The following is a 22098-nucleotide window of genomic DNA, read 5'->3' as shown; positions in this document are numbered from 1 at the left end:
ACTGGTGATACTGGCGCGTGTGTAACACGCCCTTGTATGCATGCATGCATACCAAGCCCGAAACGGCAAATGGTGGTGTTGTTCGAGAAGGGCGGTTGGTGAAGCCGATGTCGGTATTTGGAGGTGGAGTATGGGGCGTAATGATATGTCGAGGAGCAGGTGACCCTGCTTGTGGGATGAACAGTGTACAAAGGTCACTGTATGCGCTAGGCACGCCTATTATGTCACCTAGGTGGTCGGAAGAGTCGGATGCTGGGTTTGTAATGTTGCAGATCAAGGGTAGAAAGCGCCATGCCCGAAAGGGGTTCTTCCAAGGTTCCGAGTAGCCTCACAGCTACGTCATAGTGTAGATTTCCTTCGCGACCGCTCACATGGGTTACAAAAAATACTTGACACACTGATATGTAAAGGCAATTGTAGACACCATATACGCTTATACTCTGAATAACGTGTTTTCCTCACGCTGTCGCTGCAACTATTTTTACGCCACCCTGGTGCGCCGAATAACTTGCCGGCAGCCATTGCATTCCAAACACCATCATTCATATCGCTAGCCAGAACCATCGACAACTTATAATGGCGGCCGAAAACAAAGAGGAAGCCTTCCCATGGCACTTGGGTGTTTTCGATGCGCATTGTCACCCCACAGACACAATGTCCAGCATGGAGACGATACAGCAAAATACGAAAGCGCGAGTTCTCACCGTCATGGCAACACGGGCCGAAGATCAAGATCTCGTCGCATCAACAGCACACAAGCATGGTGTCAAGTCCTCTGACCCAGCAAAGTGGTCGAAAGAAGAGCGTATCGTCCCATGCTTTGGTTGGCATCCATGGTTCTCATCTCAAATGTACCTTACAGAAGAAGAGGAAGAAGGTGCAGAAACCAAATACCACAAACCCCTCACAGGCGAAGCAAAGATCGCACACTACCGATCCGTCCTACAACCAAGCCGGGAAACCCCCAGCGGAGAAGACCGGCAAAAATACCTCTCCCTACCCGACCCAATATCCTTCTCAGCCTTCCTATCCCGCACACGAGAAAACCTGAAAAAGTACCCTTATGCTCTAGTCGGCGAAATTGGTCTTGACCGCGCATTCAGAATCCCGGAAGCCTGGACTGACCACCCGGATCTCTGGTCTAAGCGGGACAATGGCCTCACACCCGGTGGCCGGGAAGGCCGCCGCCTGACACCTTTTCGGACCACGCCTACGCACCAGAAGAAGATTTTCAAGCTGCAACTTCAACTTGCGGCTGAGATGGGGAGGGCTGTTAGTGTGCATGGTGTGCAAGCTCATGGGTTGGTGTTGGAAGTTTTGTCGGATTTGTGGAGAGGGCATGAGAAGGAGGTCCTTAGCAAGCGCGAGCAAAAGAAACGCAGACTTGAACATCCCAAGGCTAAAGCCAAAGTCGAAGCTAAAGCCGCAGACGATTCCAAAGACGATTCCAAAGAAAATGCCAAAAAAGACGTCAAAGACGACACCAAAGATGCCAAGGACGACACCAAGGAAGATAACAAAGATACTGCCAAAGATGACCCCAAGGACGACACCAACGACCATAACACAGCCAAAACTACAAAGAAAAACCCACCCGCCACAACCCCACCATACCCACCCCGCATATGCCTCCACTCCTACTCGGGAAACATATCAAACTTCAAACAATACCTTAATCCCTTCATCCCCGCGCACATCTTTGCAAGCTTCAGCACCGCCATCAATCTGTCTGATGCAACGGACGAGGAGACGCCGGCAAGCTTTGTCGAACTCATCAAGACTGTGCCCGACCACATGTTGTTGGTGGAGAGCGATTTGCATACTGCGGGAGAGGAAATGGATAGACGGTTGGAGGATATGGTGAGGAGGATTTGTAAGATCAAAGGGTGGGGGTTGGAGAAGGGTGTGGAGATCTTGGGGGAGGAATTGGAGGGTGTTTGCTTTTGGGGAGGGGGGAGGTAAGGGGGGAGTAGAGGTGGATATTTAGGTATTGGATAAGTTATGAGTTAGGTGGTGAGATGGGGGTCTTGTTTCACGAGGAAACAATCCTACCGATCAGCTCCGTGGATGATGTAGTGATATTTCGTTGTTAATATCAAGTTAATTCTGTTTCTATAGCGGGAGATGCTTGCAACACTTACATTATCAACTTCAAGCGTGGCCGAACCAGGATAAATCAGGGGCGCTTCTTTTCAGTCTCTCCATGCAATGGAAAGCATGAAGGAATGAAAATGTGTGGACGTCAGAGAAATATCATAATGGTCAAAGTGCTAGTAAACATTTGTATTATATAGTCCAAATATTATTGTCATGGTTACAGAAGCTAGCGTCGGTGTGTAATATCGCTCACATCTGTGGCAGATTGTGTCACTCACCACAACTGTAAAGTCGCTCATGACAACCTACAATCGGGTATAGCCGTTCTTACTACACGTTTCTCCGCGGTTAGGCTTCTCTTGATCCATCCGGTGAGCGACGTAACTGGCTATGCACCACTCCCGCGCTAACTTGGCGAAGTGACTCAATAAAGAACGCAGCGCAACGGGCCGCGGAAGACAGTAGGTCTGGAACGTCCCGGGCAAATGTCAATAGCAATGGAAAAGGAATTGACAGTTCACCAAAAAGACTTGGCCACAAAACATGCTGCGCTTGTCGTGGATGCGATGAACACATGTACTCGCTTGAGCCCTTGGCAATCCACGACAACAGCAACGAGGAGCATGAGAATAATAATGCATCGTGCTACTATCTACTAGCTGTTATCGCCTCATATTCCAGGGTCACAGTGGCTTTCGCTATTCCACATTTACCACCCGTTTAGCGGGAACAGGTGTGACTGCTTCGTAGCAGCTACAAAACAGATGACTGGTGTCAGACCTGCCTCCCGGTTTTACGACGTGCGGGTCTCAACAGTGCTTCTCGAGCAAACGTCAAACAAGCCATCTACTTAGCACGCACACGCGGCGATTGCGTTCATGCATGCTGACAAAAGTCACGGACGGGGGCCGCACGGAACACGGGACATGTAGGATACTCCTTGCAACCATAAGGCACCGATGGTTTACCACGAACTAAGCGCTTCTACGATATTTTAGCGAGTACATCTGACACATGCTGCGGGATCTCTACCACGAGATACTAACGAAGCTGAGGCTTAGTCTACCGCTGTGTTGAGCCATTGGAGCACGCTTTCGTCTTCTGCAACGTGGAAAGTCCACTTCCAACATTTCTCTGCCAATAATCTATTCGGTACATTACGCCACATTCCTCAAAGCAAATTAGGCATGTGACAACGCCTGGAGAAGGCGGTTTTAATACTCCATACCATTCACCGGAAGCTCCCCCCACACTATAGTGTGGGGTTCCCCACTTTGACCATGGGCCGAGTCGGATCTATTCACACCGCTCGTTCCATTATGGTCTTAGTGCGCATCTCCCGCTGGGTACCGCCGCTACATTCAGCGACTCCGCATCGCGTAGGTATGGCAGGTCGCTATGCTTCTAGAAAGTGGACCGAGTAGGCTGACCGAGGTACCTACCTAGCTAGACTTGGTCGTTCGTTCATCTAAGATCTTTACCGAGAGACCTACCGTGTATGTAGATTAGTTTGGAGCACTAACCATTGCTTGTATCAGTTTCATGAATGGCGAGTTTAGCCAGTGTTATGTCCGCACACGTATTGTCGCATTTTGTACTAGCGCATTTGGGGAGGTTGAGAGGGTGATCCTGTCCTTGGTGTCGAGGCTGTGCAGCTCCCTTTGATCGATGCTCATGCTTCATAATGACTGTATATCAACATGATAGTGAAAGACAAGACTGTAATATGGGATCGGCGACTGACAGCTTGGCAGGGAGGATCGTAACGACGTCTTGCTAATTATGCACGACACCATGGCTAAACTTGTAGCTCTGCCGCGCAACGCCGAGGGGCCAAGTTTTTCCCACCTCTGAGCACGTAATTGAAGATGCCCATTGCCTTGGAAAATGAGAGTTGATTTTCTTTGCTCCAATGAATGGGATTCTCGCCACACCGTTACCCCTGCGCCTTGAAGATCTTGCCCACGTCAGATGTCGACATGTGAGCAGAGATGGGCACTGCACAATTCGGCGTAAAGTCGGTGGATACGGACAGGTGGCCACTAGAGCAGCATACGAATCTCAGAGGCAGTGTCTTATCAATTGACTGAATCTGGAATCGTCGAGGAAGTCGTGTTGAGAAGGTGTGGAGTGATTGAGGTGAGTGGCAGACAAGAGGAACTCGCTTACATGCACGCGGAGATAAGATAACCTCGTTCGCCGAATCTAGGCGTCGGAAGATTTTGTGATCACGTCTCTCTCCACCATGAGCCCCTCATCGTCTGTTTATCACACCATGACGCAAGCCATACAACTACAATTTTCAAGCTTGTAGGCTTCCTTCGGCTTAATTCTGCACACACAAGGGCGGATCCGCCTGCAGCCTTTTCCTTTCCTCCACATGATACGAGGCACGCGCTTCACCACCGGACGGACAATCTCATGCGAGCTTACTGTATATTCAGCAGCCTGCGGGAGCGCCGAGAAATCGAGCCTATAGCACAAGCTTCGTCTGTGTCGTGTAGGAGGCGCGTCATGCTCTTACCCCATGCATACTCCATGCAGATGCAGCTATTGCTTGATCAGAAACATGCCCACGAGTCCTAACCGCAGACCTTCTAGCTACAGCAGTATGGTGGATTTTACTGGCCTTTACTCCACTCGTCTCATCGTCTAGCGTGTGCCTGCAGCGATGGAGGACTGGAGGACCCGCAAGGCCTTGACAAGCTTGCAGAGAGCAGGTTTGCATGCTGAGATTTCGCATCCCATTTTTCCACAGTTTTTGACGTTTCTTAGAGGCCAAATTCTTCGCCCCCTCGGCCTTCTCCCCCTTGACATTACAAATCCGTCGGTCGTCCGGTAGCCGCGGACAAGGTGCACTACGACGTAGTCCGGAGTTGAAATGTTACCGACGAGACCATTTCCCCCTGTTAAATTAAGCAGTGTCCACTGGGCGCTACTTGTTTCCCTCTCACTGCGTACCATCGACTCTCCACTCTGCCGCGCGAAACAGCTTGACCTTTTGCCAAGCTGTCTTTAGTAGTCGCCCAAAGTCCCAAACATCGAGACTGCCAAGCGAGCTTATCCTGTCTCAACGTTCCCAAACCAAATCTGGAACCTAGACACACAGACTCCCTAGGTTCCGCCCACTGCAGAACCGCATTTCGACTTGCGGACGGGAGCCGCCAAGCATGTTTGAGTTGGTAATCGGCCTCAGAATACACGACGATCATACACGTACTCTTGACAAGACGCTTACGCAGTCGAAACAAGCACGTGCTCCTAGTAGTCTTATCAGTCCAGGGCGCCATCTACACCGGAAGATCACTAGCGCACCGGACCAATACGATCGACAGGGCGGGGTCAATCAAAGCTCCACGGCCAAGACACAGCGTGCGGAAGCATCTGCGACATCCCGCGCTGCAACCCCAGGCTTTTCGGTTCCGGATCTTTCATGCTAGCGGGCTTATCCACAGTTGAATCACTAACCACGGTCGACAAGCGGGGACGGTGCAAGCGTCACCCTTGCTTTTGATAGACCACCATACGCTCCAGCCAGTTACAGAGGTCCCTTCATGCACGCTTGCCCCAGCGGACCCCTCGGCAGCGCTACGTGACCCACGCACAACACCAGGCCTGAAGACTTGCACAATTGCTGCTAACCAATCTCTGCTTCACATATAAGGTCTGCCTACTGCCCCTTCCAGTCTCCAGAACACCAACAACACTTTCCGATCAATCAACCTTTTCAACAACTTTCACTCCAAGCCAAAGGCCAATCACCCCACCATCAATAACAAACACATCCATCCTGGCGCAATGTCTTCCACTAGCTCAGCCTACCACATTCCCTTCCCCAAGACCTTTCTCGCCGTCAACACACCTGTCAAGCAAGCCGTTGCCGTCGAGTCATCTCCCACTGAGTCCGTCATGCCTGCTCACGGGTTTCTTTCCAACCGATCCCACCGCCATGAATCAGTATCATCACTCTCCAGCTTTGGAGCCCCGCCCTCAGAAGCTAGCACTATCAGCGCGCCATCTTCTCCCCGCACCAGCCCTGCCGATTCGTAAGTCCAACACCTCTATACGAACCTTGCACCCAACATTGCTGACCCCGTCTAGACAAATCCTTGGCCCGAAGATTTTCGCTCCTCTGGCGGTTAACGCAAAGTACGAGATTCCGCCGAACAATGTTTCGGAGATGAGTGTGGCCGAGAGGAAGAGGCGCATGTCGTTTGAGAAGCACACTTTCCTGTCCAACAAGCACTAGAGTTTGTGCAGACAAGAACGCGATAAAAGCGGGCTTCACGATGTCACGATAACAATTTCCTTTGAGTTGTTCTATTCAACAGTCGATATACCACAAGAAAGAACCCTCGAGGCTTTCAACAGAGGGAGTAGGGCAGAGCGGCATGGAACAGGCGTTTTTGGTCAAGGGAACAGCAATAGGAACAGGGACAAATTTGCCAGCCTAGGTCATGGGTCATGGGCAGTTAGTGAAGGCATTTTCACACAATCTGATACGACATTTTGAATTCTCTGCACTGTCATCATTTTTCATCTTGTGACCCGCCTTTTGGCCCACATAAACCCCAACCAAATAACCCAACTTGCGACTCACACGCATCTCAAATCTCAAGCTGACCCTACCTGACTTTTCAAATCCACAAACAACAACAACCATCCATCACCATCACCATCACCGCAAAGACCCCCCTCCTTCCCCAACATACTTTGCGCATGACCAACCCGCCAGCGCATTCCCCCTCCCCTCTCCGCTCACCCTCCGCACCCATCCCCTCCCGCCAGACCTCAAAAACTCTAAACCGCGGAGCCCAGCCACATCTGCATAAAAAAAGGGGCGCGCGCGGCGTGTGCACTGCCCACCAGAACACGCCTCCCTCTCCAATCCGCCAATCCCTCCCTCTTTCCCCACGCGCCGCCGCCGCCACCGCCGATCGTTTCAGCGTCCGACGCGTTATGTAGAAGATACCAAGGCCTTGGTTAGGGTATCTTGTATCTTGGCTTTTCCTGTCTTTCTTTTTGAGAAGTGAGCCCTTGGTTTTTTTGGGGGTTTTTTGGATGGCGGAGTCTAAGTAGTAAGCGCTAGTTAGTGCTGGGTGTGTTACTTGGCGAACTTTGTACGTGCTAGGTAGGTTGGCAGTAGGTATGGTGGCAGAGGGTGGTTTGCGGAGGGAGGAAGGGTTCCGGTTCTCCGCTCCGGTGGCGGCGCGATGGAGGGAGGGAGGGACGAACGAACGAACGACGCCTCTCCCGTTGATGTTGTGAGTTGTGCCTGACTAGGTTTGTTTCTACTGTACGATGATGCATGCTGGTTCGTCGGTTCGGATAATTAATGCAAAAAGCCCATTTCCACCTCACCTCACCCATCCTTCCTAAGGTTACATAGCCAAGTTACCTACCTGCCTTCAACAACAACACCCCATGTGACCAGTCCCTCCGTGACGATCCCTTCCTCCGCGCGCAGCAATATCTTGGCGCCTTGGCGCAGAAACCTTGTTCACGATTGGCAAATTTTAAATCTTTGTGCGACGTGGGGGGGTGGGGCGGAGGGGGGCACGTGGGTGTTGTTGTGTTGGGTTGTGTTTTATGTTGGTTTGGGGGGGGTGTACATTGTACGGTATTTGTGCTGTGGGGGGTATGTGTGTCTAGGTCTGGAACGTTGAGGGGATGTGATAGCGGAGCACGGATGTAGGTTGGTAGAATGGGAGGTTAGATGGGAGATCTTAGGAGGGTTGGTTCGTAAGCTAGTGTTTTGCGGTGGTGTTGCTGTTGGGAGGGATGGGGAGATGGGGATTGTAGAATGGGAGGATTGTGTTTGGAGTGAGTACTGTAGAGTGGAGAGTGTATGGGAGTAGGAAGTTGGAGAAAAGAAAGCATGGAAGGTTTATTAACACTACTATCGACTTACTACACAGGATCATGCAGCAAAATCCCATCATTCCTAGACATGCAAATTACTCCCCACAAACACCTACATATAGCTAAATAGCATGACATCCTACCTGAGTTCTTTACCCTACAATTAAATACTATCAATAGAATTAACACCTTCTCTCTAACTACAACTCGTCTGCCCTCTTCTTCCCTTCCCCGTCTTAACCCCGAATCAATCCAAACACAAGATTCCAGTAACACAAGCGAAAAAAGCGGTAGATACACTTTATAACTAATTCCGCATACGGCTTTCGTACTCCACCTATCTGTTATCCACCAATTTCAACCACCAGCCTCGCACAGTCCCTAGCACCAACACATATCTCCTTCTTAGTCTCCTCACCTTCACTCTCCTCGCATAGCGTACAAGTCCTCCAGCACCACCCCCTTTCCTTCCTATTCTCCCCATATACATCCAACAACCCGTCAATCTACTCAACACAACACAACACAGCACAAAGTAATCAATTAACCGCAAACGCGCACACACCCTATATCCCAAAAATCCGTTACACATATACCATACCACCCATCTACACACTACACACTACACGTACACACAGCCACATTCCCCTACCCCCCACCCCCAGCCTCAAGACCAAAACTACCGTCCCGGATATTCGGACTCGGACGTTGATAGTTCCCATCCCGCATCCCGCATCCACGCCTTCCCCGCAGACGGACAAGACAAGTGCAAAGGCTATTTTTTTGTCGTTTATACATTTCTCATTTCCCGACAAAGTTACTGCTAACTGCCGTTTTCCCACATGGGACCCCGCCCCCTTTTACCCAAGGACGAAATTTGCACCTGCCGTTGACTATCTTCAACTGCCATTGTTGATTTTCACGCGATCTGCGCATTACTCCGTTGTTAGTTTAGCTCAGCATACGCTGGGGTATCCGAGTGAGAAAAGGGGGGTAGATACGGTGAGGTGGGGGTTTAGTGTTGAGATTTATTCCGCTGCTTCATCGTCGTCGTCGTCATTTTTTTTTTGGTTATCTATATCGACGAAATAATACTAAACGACACAAAACGAACCCATGGTTAAGTTTTGGTATCTACTGTTACATTACTAATGTACACGTGTGTATGAAAGGTGTGTACACCACATATATACGCTACTGTCGGCATACACACGGTGTGTCGCCTAATAAGGCCCAATGTACCGCCTCGATCCTACTTCGGCCCAACTCGGACCCAACGCTATGTATACCTTCGTAGCCCCCACATTCGTAGAATCATCATACACCAGAATACCAATACACAAGATTACCTTAGCTACTGTTATTCACCGTACGATCATACAAGGCCTTCCAACACTGATCAGTGATTGCACGGCAGTCACAGACAGTTAGGTTAAGAAGAGATAGATTCTTTACCCCGCGCGTTCCCTAGATTGCCTATATCAGCAAGGCGGAGTTATCTATGCTAAGCTCACTGTTAGCTATATCAGGCGTCGTTCGTGGCTAGCGACCGACCGTTACAGCCGTATCAGAAGCGTTCCAAGACGCCGTCTATACACGCGCCAACCGACCGGTTGAGATTTGACCCGTGTACAACCCACGACCACCGACGCATCTCTAGCGAACGCAGCTAGCGCAACAAGCGTCAACAAGAACACAATAGCAGGAGAGAGAACATCATCGGAAAGAGCACCGGTAGCCAGGACACCGGCAGTAGGAATGGCGAGCAGTAGTAGAAGAGTGGTACCCACACTAGAGGCGCTACTAGGGACCACAAACATAAAACCAAGAGAATGGCATCACATCGATCCAGAGATGTGGGAGGACAACCTTGAAGCTCCAGACGATGAGGTAGGGATTACTACAGCAACAACGTACATTGCGCGTGCGATTGCGGACTATACAGATCGACCAACAGCAGATGAAGAACTCTTTTGGGAGTTCCGTCAGGACTTTGAAGGATGGACAGAGGCAATGTTCCTACGTGCCCAGCCAATATACACAAAGGAACTAAAGCGGATCCTCCGCTTTAAGGGAGTGTATACTGGCCGTATTAATATGGCACCTAGTGAGTCTCTAGCTAGGTTATTACGCATGGAGGAGTACCTAGAATGGCCTCAGGACGTATTCCAGTCGGCTGTGTTTGACACACGATCAGCTGCGCACATGTTGCAAGAGCGGGCACTACGGCAACAACGCAGTGAAGGATCAGTACAGTCCACAGACAGGAGATTATCAAGCCAGGCCCAGAGCCGAACCCAAACGCCTGTAAGGACAAGAGGCCGAGACGTAGACAGTCGGCAAACCCGCGATCAAGACCAGACCCACGCCCGTGTGCAAGGACGACAGGAGACCGTTGAGGAAGAACAACAGATTCAGGACCAGCTAGCAAAAACGATTGAGAAAGCCCAAAACCAACCAATCCGAAGCCAGCCTGTAGAGACAACTGAATCCGCACCGCAGCCAGCCTATCAGCGCGTCCAAAGTCAGCAACCTCCCCTCACCTACAACAACTTCGACCGATTCCGCGAGTATACACCAGCATACCCGCAACGTCCGAAGGGACTGAGCGTTCCCCCAATTGTGCCCTCTGGTGAAACAGACCCGTACAAGGCAGTTCCACCAATCGAGTTTGGCAATGAGAAACTGGATCCTAAGACGATCAATGTCTTCGTGAAAATGTGGGACCGAGACAAAAAGTATACGGGAAAGCCGTACGACCTCCTAGACGATAAATTGAAGATCTTCTACAGCATCTGTTATCACGCAGACATCGAGCCAGGGCAGTTCCATGCAGTCTTTCCACGGATTCTCGACGGCCGCGCAGAGGAGTATTACCTCCACTTCGTCGATCAGCGGATGGATACGTTCTTGACTGCCTACACAAAGCTCAAGAACCACTTCGACACAGACGTCAACCACGGCCATTACTACGCGGACTGGACGACGACATCGTTTGTCAAAGTCCGCAGGGAGAACCCCGAAAAGAACCTCCACGAGGTCCTTGACATCATGCTGGACAAGCTCCAATTGTGTCAAAGAGCACTTGGACAGCAGTACATGGGAGAATACGCGCTCCGAACGACTGTAATCACAGCATGCCGAGGCGTGAAGGAGCTCGAGATGGCACTCTACAAGCCGTCTCTAGAATGCGAGGTTCTGTTTGGAGATCTGCGATCGTCAATCGAAAACTCACTCGCCATGACCGTCTCCGTCAACTTCACTGAGGCGGATACGGATAGCCAGTACTACTTGGATCGTCGGTACAACAACAACAGCTCTGGAAGATTGCGAGGGAATTACAACCCTCGCGGTGGACGCAGCGGATTCACCCGCGGACGCGGTGGGCTTCAGCACCGCTCTGGAGTCAACACACAAATCGACAAGAAATGTTACGTCTGCGGCAAGACAGGCTGTTGGTCCACAAACCACACGCTTGAAGAAAGAAAACGCTCAAAAGCGCAGTACATCACACACTGCGCGATTACGGGAGAGCAAATGGAGTTTAGCACATTTCTCGTCGCGTACGAGGGGGAAGAAGTCGACCAGTTCTTCCTAGAGGAGCAAGACGAAGATGATGAGGACCAAAGATTGGCAGTTAAGTACCTCACAGATCAGGCCTTTTTGCACCACGTGACTGGAGAAGACGTCTACAGGTGCAAGGAGCCTATTACGCCCGCAACGCAGTTCCTTATCGAGGATCGATACTCGCGAATCACGTACCAAGGCATTCTTCCTGACACTGGTGCCTCAAATGTATCGACAGCCGGAAAGGAGCAGTTCTGGGCGCTCCAAACTGAGGACCCCACCGTAACTCTAGATACGTCTACTGCTGGAAACGCATCTGTGCAATTTGGCAAAGGAAGCGTCACTACTTCGATTGGAACCGCACATGTATCGACACAGATTGGAAAGATCAAATTTGAGGTCTTGAACGCACCCACCCCGTTTCTCCTCTGTCTGAAAGACATGGACCGGCTCCACGTGTACTTCAACAATACTACGGACCAGCTGGTACAAGGAAAAGCTACCTTTCCAGTGATTCGCAAATGGGGACACCCGTGGTTCCACCTAAGCAAGGCAGAGCGCGCGCGCGTATTCCTTACGGAGACTGAGCTCCGACGCTTACACCGGAGGTTCGGGCATCCAGCCGTCGAACGGCTGATACGATTGCTCAAACGCGCAGGACACGAGGACGTGGATGAACGGCTGCTCCGAGAGATCCAAACGTTCTGCCATCACTGCCAAGCGCATGATCCAGCGCCGCGCCGATTCAAGTTTAGGCTGAAAGATGATCGGGAATTCAACTTCGAGATCCTCGTAGATGTGATGTATCTGAGTGGGAAACCAGTGCTTCACGTGATCGATTCGGCTACAACATTCAACGGCGCGCGATTTCTACCGTCTATGAGCGCGAAAGACACCTGGGAAGCACTCCGCCTGCTCTGGATTGATACATACCAAGGGCCGCCAGATATCGTCACCCACGACGCCGGCACCAACTTCGCGTCAGTCGAATTCAGATCAGAGGCGAAGATCATGGGAATCACATGTAAACAAGTGCCAACCGAGGCCCATTGGTCTATCGGCAAGGTAGAAAGATACCACGCACCGCTCAGACGCGTGTACGAGATCCTGAGGACAGAGCTTGACACTGGCACCAGCGACGCCGCAGTGTTGCAGATGGCAGTCAAGGCCGTCAACGACACCGCAGGCCCAGACGGGCTCGTACCCACGCTGCTCGTCTTCGGTGCATACCCCCGGATATCCATGGATTCACCACCATCTCCCTCGATAACCCATCGCGCGGAGGCAATCCAGAAAGCGATGAGGGCGCTGCGGAAGGCCTCAGCGGAACATGCGGTGAGCAACGCACTTGGTACCAGGAATGGGCCTACTACAGACGGGGTACTGTCACTGCCTCTTCAGAGTGAGGTGATGGTATGGCGCGAGAAGAATGGATGGCAAGGGCCGTATAGAGTCATCGATATGAAGGACCACGATGTTACTGTAGACATGATCAACGGCCCAACGACGTTCCGATCCACTGTCGTAAAACCGTACTATCGCGATCTGACTACAGCGATAGACGGCGCAGATCAAGGCACAGGTGGATCTCCGACCACAGACGAAGCGATTGCTGATGAACCGCCACTACCGGTACCACCGGCGGAAGCCAACCAAGCGGCTCAGCCGCGCAAGCGGGGCCGCCCACCTGGATCAAAGAACAAGCCCAAGGTGCAGTACCTGTCGAAGAAGGAGGAGGACGATTACGCCCTGGCCGTCAAGCTACGCAATGACGGCGTGATTAACGTCCCGGGCGCTCCATTCGAAGCATCCGATCAGAAGGAGATCGACGACCTCGTCGGCCGTGGAGTATTCAGTTTTGAGCTGTTTGATCCAACTCTACACGGCGGGTATCGTATCTTCAAATCGCGCATGGTCCGCGAAGTCAAAGGCAAGACCATGGTCCCGTACGAGAAATCACGCCTCGTTGTTCAAGGTTACAATGACGAGGGCAAACACGAGATCCTGACGCAGTCGCCAACCATCCAACGAGCCAGCCAGCGCCTGATTCTAGCCCTAGCGCCTGCATTACTCGATGAGGGCATGGTTGTGGAACTACGAGATATCACGCAAGCGTACCCACAGGCACAAACAGAGCTATTCCGCACGGTTTTAGCGCACCTCCCAAAGGAGCTTATAACAAAGTATCCCAAGGGAACAATTATTCGCGTAATCAAGCCACTCTATGGAATCGCGGAAGCAGGAGTCCACTGGTTTGCTACGTACCAAGGACACCACTGCAAGGAGCTCGACATGGCTACATCAACGTATGACCCGTGCCTCCTGATCACGAACGGGAGACGGGAAGCGTTTGGAATAGTGGGCCTGCAGACAGACGATACTCTCGCGATTGGGACGCCTGCATTCTCTGGTGCAGAAGACGCTGCGCTCCAGAAAGCCAATTTTCGAGCTAAGCCCAAGGAGAGACTGTCCAAAGAAGTATCACTCGAGTTCAACGGATGTACTCTAACGTTGCGCGGAGACACGATTCTACTTACGCAGAAGGGACAAGGTGCCAAGATCGAAATCATTGATCCGAAGGCAGCAAACCGAGCACAGAAGTACATGGAGCAGCGCGCGCGTGGCGCGTACATTGCGTCGATATGCCAACCTGAAGCATCGTTCGATCTTTCCGCGGCTGCGCAAATACAACAACCTAAGGACACAGAATACGTGAAGCTTAACCGCCGGCTGCAGTGGCAATCTGAGAGCATACAACGAGGCCTGCGATACGTCCCTCTCGACCTCGCTACAGCAAAGCTGGTAGTGTTCACAGACGGATCCTTCGCGAACAACCAAGACCTTAGCTCACAGCTAGGGTACCTACTTATCCTTGCGAATGAGTCGAGTCGACAAGACAGCACGTTTGATATTCGTGGTAACGTAATCCATTGGAGTTCGACCAAATGCAAACGCGTTACCCGGAGCGTTCTTGCCTCAGAAACGTACGGCATGGTTAGCGGTGTCGACATCGCTATCGCTATCCTAACAACCCTCAAGATAATTACAGGACGCCTAGGTCTACCACCGATCCCACTTATTGTGTGTACGGATTCATACTCCTTGTATGAATGCCTCGTCAAACTCGGAACAACTGCTGAGAAGCGACTGATGATCGACATCATGGCGCTTCGGCAGTCATACGAGCGTCGCGAGATCACTGAGATCCGCTGGATCAACGGAGAGGACAACCCCGCGGACGCATTCACGAAAGCAACACCAAATCGCGCGTTAGAACGTTTCATCGAAAGCAACAAGCTGTCAATCCGAGTAGAGGGATCTGTGCAGCGACCTACGGAGTAGGCACATATGCCTATTTGGAATCCCTCTCATTGTGCCCTTTTTAGAAGACCCGTTTTTCCTTACATCAGTCGTTACAATAAGAAAAGATTGCCAGTGTCGGCATACACACGGTGTGTCGCCTAATAAGGCCCAATGTACCGCCTCGATCCTACTTCGGCCCAACTCGGACCCAACGCTATGTATACCTTCGTAGCCCCCACATTCGTAGAATCATCATACACCAGAATACCAATACACAAGATTACCTTAGCTACTGTTATTCACCGTACGATCGTACAAGGCCTTCCAACAGCTACACATATTAGGCTACGCGTATGTGATTTCCTAGAGTAGCGGTGTGGAAATGTATGCAGATAGGTAGGCAGATCGGGAAACAGATGTGCTGGTGGGCTAGATCCGGATTTCCGTTCGATGGGCTGGAAGAGCAAGGAAGATAGGAAGGTAGCAAGGGCGCGTGAGTAGAATAGTCTGTATATATAGACTTGCGTGATAAGGTTGTAAGGTAAAAATATGCCGTAGAATACATTCGCACATATCACTCCTAATCAGTTAATAACGAGGCAAGAATCCGCATTTCCATTTTATATATTCAATATATTGACTAGTATCTGAGTGTATGTTGTTTATTTTGCGACAACAGCAGGGCGGTGGTGCGTACATTACAATCTGCGCGAACGCTTCGGGGACATGAGAAAAGAAAAATAAAATAAAAGAAGTAAGACCGTCGCAAAAGTTTCTCTCTCTGTTCATTGTCGATAAGGTAGTAGGTAGTAGTAGTATAACAAGTTATCAGCTCTCTCTCTCTCTTTCCCGCACACGCGTCTTCTACTTAAAACAGACCATAATGTTGGGGGAGGGAGGAGAAACAAAGAATAGGAAGACACGACACGACACACACATACACACATACACAGACAAACACGCATCGTAAAAGAGAGACTATAGCTTTACAAAAGTACGCCCTCTGAGCCAACAACGGGCGAAACCCCGTTTTGTAGTTGTAAGTAAAATAGGAGGAGTGAGGCGGGATAACCAATCCAACTTTTTCTTCCGCCCATATGATATAGATAAATAGAGAGAGAGAGAGAGAGAGAAGACCAAAACAGAAAAGAAAAAACCGAAAAGTTCGGTGGGTTTCGGGTGTTGGTGCAGAAAAAGAAGAAAAAAAGTCGCAACAACCCAAAGAAAAACCGACTTCCCAAGTTGTTGTGTTGCCGTGCATGACTGACCACAACAAACAAAAAGCAAAAAGACCCAGGGAATCTTTAAACGCCAAAAACACCAATGCTGCGCTCTCTATGTGAAATAGCTAGAGGCAATGATATCTCCCAAATCCCAATTCGTGACCAAGAGTGTGCATCATGAGTAGCACGGTCGAGGTAATGATCGTAAAGGGCTCGTGTATTATGTAAATATAGGTGGAGGAAGCGGTATGCGGAGTTGAAAGTCGAAGTACTGTAATGCACTCATCGGCCGTATGCCTAATGGTCTGAGGAAATATGTCCAATGTGGTGTGAAGGGGATCATAGAATGCCGGAATCTTTGAGCGCGTTCTGGAGAATGGTTTCCTTGACGGCCGCGAATACGAGTCGGATGTTGGAGGTGTCGGTGGCTTGGGTGAGGCTGACTGTGTTAGCAATTGGCAGGTGGGGCGCCAAGGAAGGCTGCTTACTGAGGATACAAGTTCAGGTGGGCGCGGTTGACCTGATTGAATCTCCACAACAAGTACTTGGCAGCGCGATTTACATCGTTGCCACCGGAGTAATCTGGAAAGTAGTTGCCGAGGGGCGATCGCGCCAGCTTGGCCTTGAACAGATCGACCTTGTTTAAGAACAGGATAATACTCGTTCTCATGAACCACCGGCTATTTACGACCGAGTCGAAAAGCACTAAGCTCTCCATCATTCGGTTCTGTTTTGCGTTAGTGGTGAAGGATTGAATTGCGTGGGGAGCGCACCTGTGAGCTTTCTTCTAACAGGACTTGGTCGTATTCGCTCAAGGCTACGCAAAAGATGATTGATGTGACGTTTTCGAAACAGTGTATCCATTTCTTGCGCTCGCTCCGTTGGCCGCCCACGTCGAACATGCTGTTTCAAGTTAGCAAAGGCGCGGCTCGGTGACAGTTTGAAGCGGCGCACGTACTGTATGCTGAGCTGGCCCATTGTAAATCGTGTCTCGTAAATACCCGTCGTCTTTGTTCGGGCGCGGAGGACGTCGGACTCGATGGGTATGTAGTTGGGGTCGGATATCCGCTCGACCTCGTCGAAGAAGCTGGGGGGATAAGGATCAGTAGGAGGCGGGGAGGAGAGGGTGCGCAAACATACTATGGCGCTGAATCCATCAGGTAGAACTCGCTCGAGTGCTCCAGCACTCTCGGCACACACGGGTCGCGCCACATGGACGTGATGGCCTGGCCTACCCGCATATCAAGCGGCTTTTCGGGATCAGGGTCGACGGTGTATTCGAGCAGGTAGTCGCACAGCTCCGTGTTGGCTGGGTTCTCGCACGTCACCTCAAACTGTCGCATGGCGCCAATGAGGGCTTTTGCGCAGTCGATGACGTTCTTGTAGATGGTGAGGCGGTACATGGCCAGCTCCTCCTGCGTGTAGCCGTTTTGATGTATAATCTTCATCTGCTTGACAATGGTGGACTTGCCGCTCTCTCCGGAGCCTGTCGGGCGTGTTAGTAGGCGGATGGCAGCACGCAGCCGTCAGCTGAACTCACCCAGCAGCAGAATCTTGCATTCTCTGCGTAACCGGCGCGAGTCTTCCTCGAGCTTGCGGTCAATGGCCTGGCTGCGCTTCTTCTGCTCGACATCGTCGTTGTTGGTGCTCATGCAGATACCCATGTCGGCGGTTGTGTGATGCGGCTCACGGCCGCGGGCGATGATGGGATGTCGTTTCGCTGATCAGGACAGAGTCGAGCACTAGGCTCAGCGCGTCGCCAGAGGGTTGCCGGCTGCTCGCGACGTTGAGAGTGAGACGGTTTCTGGGCCGGGCAGTCGTGGGACGACGGGCGCGTTGCTGGAAGCTGTGGTGACGCTTGCGTCGGCTTGGTCCGACACGCAGCTCCCGTCAAAGGGGGGCCTCGCAGCGTAGGCGGGCGCGGAAGAGTGTCGCCAGCGTGATTTGGCTACAGCAATCGAGGGCGGGGTCAGGCTGAGGGGGTGCAGGGACGGAGTTTCGTATACGACGGTGCTCGGTGCTGGTTGATGTTGTATGCTTGGTAGGCTCAAAGGCGTGAGCTAGATCCGACTCTCCAGGGCTGTCGGTGGCTCGTGCGGATGCCTTCCCCAGCAAAGTTGACGAGGAAGGCGCGGGATCTGGAGACGGCAGGACCTGGCCGGCACTGCTACTGCACTGTCACTGCAATAAGACCTCACCACAACAGACGGCAAGACAAGACAAGACAAGCCAAGCGTCAACCAGTCAACCAGCACGTATATTATTTGATCAAAGTGCCTTGTTGGTGCTGTCGACTCTGACCTGATGATGGATGATGAGGGCGCCGGCCCCATTTGCTGCTAAGCCTCATTCAAAATCCTGGTCCCCCATCCTACCACCAAAAGCTGCCCGCAGCGATCAGGGCAGCAAGCCATTTTGGCACGAGCCAGGTTTGCGGAACAGGGCGCATGCTCAGGCGCAACAATGATAGTATCAATATCAATATCAATAACAACAACAAGATTAATCACTCTCGACGCGCTCCACGCTCCTCGTCCTCCTCGTGGCTACCTTGCTCGCATGGGCCTGCTTATTGGCAGACGTGCGTCGTGCGTTTTGCTTCATCATGGGCGCCCTCCCCTTGATACAATGGCCCCTGCAACCAGCGCCGCAGACTGCTGTGCCTCCAAACCCGTACCCGTATACACATTCACAAACCCCCCCTGAGCCCGTATCTGCCACACGATAGAGTTTACCTCGTCACTGCCCTGCGTCGGCTGCCTGCGCAAACTCGCACAAACTGCAAACTAACTCGCTGCTACATCATACAGCAAACTAACCGTCTGCGACATGCAACCGCCATGTGGATTGAGACATGGTTGTGGACCTAGCCGCCAGACATGAAGCCCTTCTAAATTAAGGACCACGTCGATACCACTGCCCCGTATGTACCGGTACTTGCACACGATATCATTACTCCCCACTCCCCACTCTCATATCCATCTCATGGCCTCGTCTCGATGCATATCCAAATACTAGATGCACCAGTGGGCCCCGTGTCAGGGCCGCGTACTTGTGACAAGCCTTGCAAATGTCGTGCATTATCATGCCTGGTAGCGAGAAGTCAACACCCACTTTGCTCCAACCATCACCATGTACGAAACGAGCACTAACGCGGCTTGGCCAGTGGAACACATGGCGCAAAAGACAGGCGACGTAGTCCATGTAGAGAGACGGAAAGATGACCATCTGTCGTTGACTGTCACGTAGTCGTCGCCAGGGTTCTGCTCAGGTTCCGTTCAGGTTCCGCAAGCTTCGGAGCATTCCGGACCAACTACAGTCGACGGCCCGTCTACTTTTGCGAATTACGTGCAGATGGCAGAGGGCTCGCCCTTGTATAATTGACATTAGTATGACCGGGACGCTGGTCAAGCCTTCGTCATCTACACGTCTGCCCCTCTGCCCAGCCTTGTTCCTTGCCACGCATGGCCGTATACAGCAAGTATAGCTGAACAGGCAAGCCACGTGATATGAGGGGTGGTACCAAGACTACACATGGTCACCTCTTCGACTTGCAACGCCAAGAGCAAAGTAGATTGCCGGCAGCAGGTAGCGGGCAGAAAAAGCCAGACGCTCGATGCGGATGGCGAAGCGCAGTATTCGCATGCCGCACCAAGGCACATCAAGGCAGAAGACGCTCTACATGATGCATGGGTATTGATCGAAAACTCGAAAGTCCATCGTGACGTCACTCTCGATCCAGGCGAAACCTGTGTGAGCATGTCCCGAGCGCGGGCCAGCCGTCCTCTATCATTTGGTGCCTGCCTGCCCCTCATTGCAACTCTTTGTACTGTAGACCTTCTCACTCGTCCCTTGCTCTCTCGTATAACATCTCGCCACACATCTGAGCCACCTGTCCCTGTGTTGCACATAGGTCATCCCGTCGGCGCCTCTCTTCTCCCCGCCGACGCTGCTCTGCTTACCGTCAACATTGAAAGCGGCAGCCATAAAAGGCCAATAGTCGTCGCGGCGTGCATATCCTTGTGCAAAGTTTGAGTGTTTTCCACGCGCTCTCCGGAACTGTTCTTGCGCAATCGCCTCCTGCCCGGACCTAGCTACCGAACCCCAATAAAACCTGCTCTGCTCTAGCAGCGTCGACGTGCGACTAGACCCCGACATCTTTCGCGAATACCCCACGACTTCAGCCCGCCGCCTTCTTTCCCACCACCACAATCCCCCAATAAGTACCCCTCTCTGCGCAAGTCGCTGCATCCTAGAGCCTACCATTCACCATGGCGGAATTTGTACGCGCCCAGATTTTTGGCACCACCTTTGAGATTACGAGCAGGTAAGCATATGCCCCACGTCGTCATATGGCCCACCACTCACACTGCACAGGTACACAGATCTGCAGCCTGTAGGCATGGGCGCATTCGGTCTCGTTTGGTATGCTTGCCATTCTGCTAATAACCAACAAAATACTCATTTCCCTGCAGCTCAGCAAAGGACCAGCTCACGAGCCAGGCGGTGGCGATCAAGAAGATCATGAAGCCATTCAGCACCCCGGTTTTGTCCAAGCGGACATACCGAGAGTTGAAGCTTCTGAAGCATCTCAGACACGAGAATGTGGGCAATTCAGCTGCCAGTCCTCGCACGAAAACTCTAACACGGCCCAGATTATCAGCTTGAGCGACATCTTCATCTCTCCCCTCGAAGACATGTACGTACCTCGACCACGCACATTTCTACTCCCCATACTAACCCAGCCAGCTACTTTGTCACCGAGCTCCTCGGAACCGATCTTCACCGTCTGCTGACGTCCAGACCGCTGGAGAAGCAGTTCATCCAATACTTCCTCTACCAGATCTTGGTGCGTAACAAGTCCACCAAATCCACAAAGCATAAACTGACTCCAGTAGCGTGGTCTGAAATACGTCCACTCGGCTGGTGTCGTACATCGTGACCTGAAGCCCAGCAACATCCTCGTCAACGAGAACTGCGATCTCAAGATCTGCGACTTCGGTCTCGCCCGTATACAAGACCCCCAGATGACGGGATACGTCTCGACCCGATACTACCGCGCGCCAGAAATCATGCTCACATGGCAAAAGTACGATGTCGAGGTGGATATCTGGAGTGCAGGATGCATCTTTGCCGAGATGCTCGAGGGCAAGCCGCTATTCCCTGGAAAGGATCACGTCAACCAATTCTCCATCATTACGGAGCTGTTGGGTACTCCCCCGGATGACGTGATCCAAACCATCTGCAGTGAAAACGTGAGACCACACATGCAATATGGGATGAATTTCGCTAACGTCACCAGACACTGCGATTCGTTCAGTCGCTCCCCAAGCGCGAGCGACAACCCCTGTCCAACAAGTTCAAGAACGCCGAGCCTCAGGGTATGTGTTTGAAGTCGAGATTGACTACCAAAGATTATGGCTGACATTGGCTAGCCGTCGATCTCCTAGAGAACATGCTGGTCTTCGACCCCAAGAAGCGCGTACGAGCGGAGCAGGCTCTCGCACACCCATACCTAGCCCCATACCACGACCCGACTGATGAGCCGATCGCGGAGGAGAAGTTTGATTGGTCGTTCAACGATGCAGACCTGCCCGTCGACACATGGAAGATTATGATGTAAGATATACGTGGATATGGTGACTATGTACAAGGAGCTAACACTATGCAGGTACTCGGAGATCTTGGACTACCACAACGTCGATGCGGCGGCACAGGAGCAGGAGAACAACGGCAGCTAATTACGCGAGGGTTCGTCCACTGTCGAGCCACAGCAAATTCCAGTCTTTGAGGCAACACAATACGCAGTTTGCCAAGGCTTGTCGTATCATCTGCCAGGTGCAGGTGGATTTGGCTTTTCCCAATGATTCCCGAGGTCTTTTTGCCAAAGGCCAATGTGACATGAAGTGCGCGAATAGAAGGGGCATGGGTTTGCTTTGTCATTTGAATCACCATTGATGGTACACGAAAAGAATGTTTATGACAGAATTGGGGTGGTGCTCCAACCTAGGCAGAAAGCTGAATCATGTTATCAAACATACTTGTC

The 22098-nt window shown here is 51.7% G+C and overlaps 5 protein-coding genes across 5 annotated transcripts; 4 read left to right on the top strand and 1 right to left on the bottom strand.

Moving 5' to 3' along the window:
* Positions 1 to 654: 654 nt before the first annotated feature.
* PtrM4_122850 (TatD, Mg-dependent DNase) lies at positions 655 to 1973 on the top strand (the record flags this gene model as incomplete). The annotated part of the gene is made up of 3 exons (XM_066108543.1): positions 655 to 1285; positions 1469 to 1860; positions 1971 to 1973. The coding sequence occupies 3 exons, from the start codon at positions 655 to 657 to the stop codon at positions 1971 to 1973; spliced, it is 1026 nt and encodes a 341-aa protein (XP_065961728.1).
* Positions 1974 to 5895: 3922 nt separating this feature from the next.
* Positions 5896 to 6346, top strand: PtrM4_122840 (Atrophin-1 domain containing protein; the record flags this gene model as incomplete). Its single annotated transcript, XM_001935523.2, has 2 exons — positions 5896 to 6143; positions 6199 to 6346. The coding sequence occupies 2 exons, from the start codon at positions 5896 to 5898 to the stop codon at positions 6344 to 6346; spliced, it is 396 nt and encodes a 131-aa protein (XP_001935558.1).
* A 3371-nt stretch (positions 6347 to 9717) lies between these two features.
* On the top strand, positions 9718 to 14868 carry PtrM4_122830 (uncharacterized protein; the record flags this gene model as incomplete). The annotated part of the gene is made up of 1 exon (XM_066108542.1): positions 9718 to 14868. The coding sequence occupies one exon, from the start codon at positions 9718 to 9720 to the stop codon at positions 14866 to 14868; it is 5151 nt and encodes a 1716-aa protein (XP_065961727.1).
* Positions 14869 to 16391: 1523 nt separating this feature from the next.
* PtrM4_122820 (putative guanine nucleotide-binding protein alpha-3 subunit protein) lies at positions 16392 to 17716 on the bottom strand (the record flags this gene model as incomplete). Its single annotated transcript, XM_066108541.1, has 6 exons — positions 16392 to 16491; positions 16541 to 16779; positions 16826 to 16955; positions 17011 to 17139; positions 17193 to 17538; positions 17593 to 17716. 6 exons carry the CDS (start codon positions 17714 to 17716, stop codon positions 16392 to 16394), a joined length of 1068 nt encoding a protein of 355 aa, XP_065961726.1.
* Positions 17717 to 20323: 2607 nt separating this feature from the next.
* PtrM4_122810 (SPS1, Serine-threonine protein kinase) lies at positions 20324 to 21793 on the top strand (the record flags this gene model as incomplete). Its single annotated transcript, XM_001935520.2, has 9 exons — positions 20324 to 20379; positions 20430 to 20477; positions 20528 to 20657; positions 20708 to 20751; positions 20802 to 20901; positions 20951 to 21307; positions 21355 to 21433; positions 21488 to 21671; positions 21724 to 21793. 9 exons carry the CDS (start codon positions 20324 to 20326, stop codon positions 21791 to 21793), a joined length of 1068 nt encoding a protein of 355 aa, XP_001935555.1.
* Between the last annotated feature and the right edge of the window lie 305 nt (positions 21794 to 22098).

The sequence above is a fragment of the Pyrenophora tritici-repentis genome, chromosome 6, assembly GCF_003171515.1.
Source record: "Pyrenophora tritici-repentis strain M4 chromosome 6, whole genome shotgun sequence".
Classification (NCBI taxonomy): domain Eukaryota; kingdom Fungi; phylum Ascomycota; class Dothideomycetes; order Pleosporales; family Pleosporaceae; genus Pyrenophora; species Pyrenophora tritici-repentis.
Note: the sequence above shows the minus strand (reverse complement) of the source record. Positions and strands in the feature narration are given on the sequence as shown.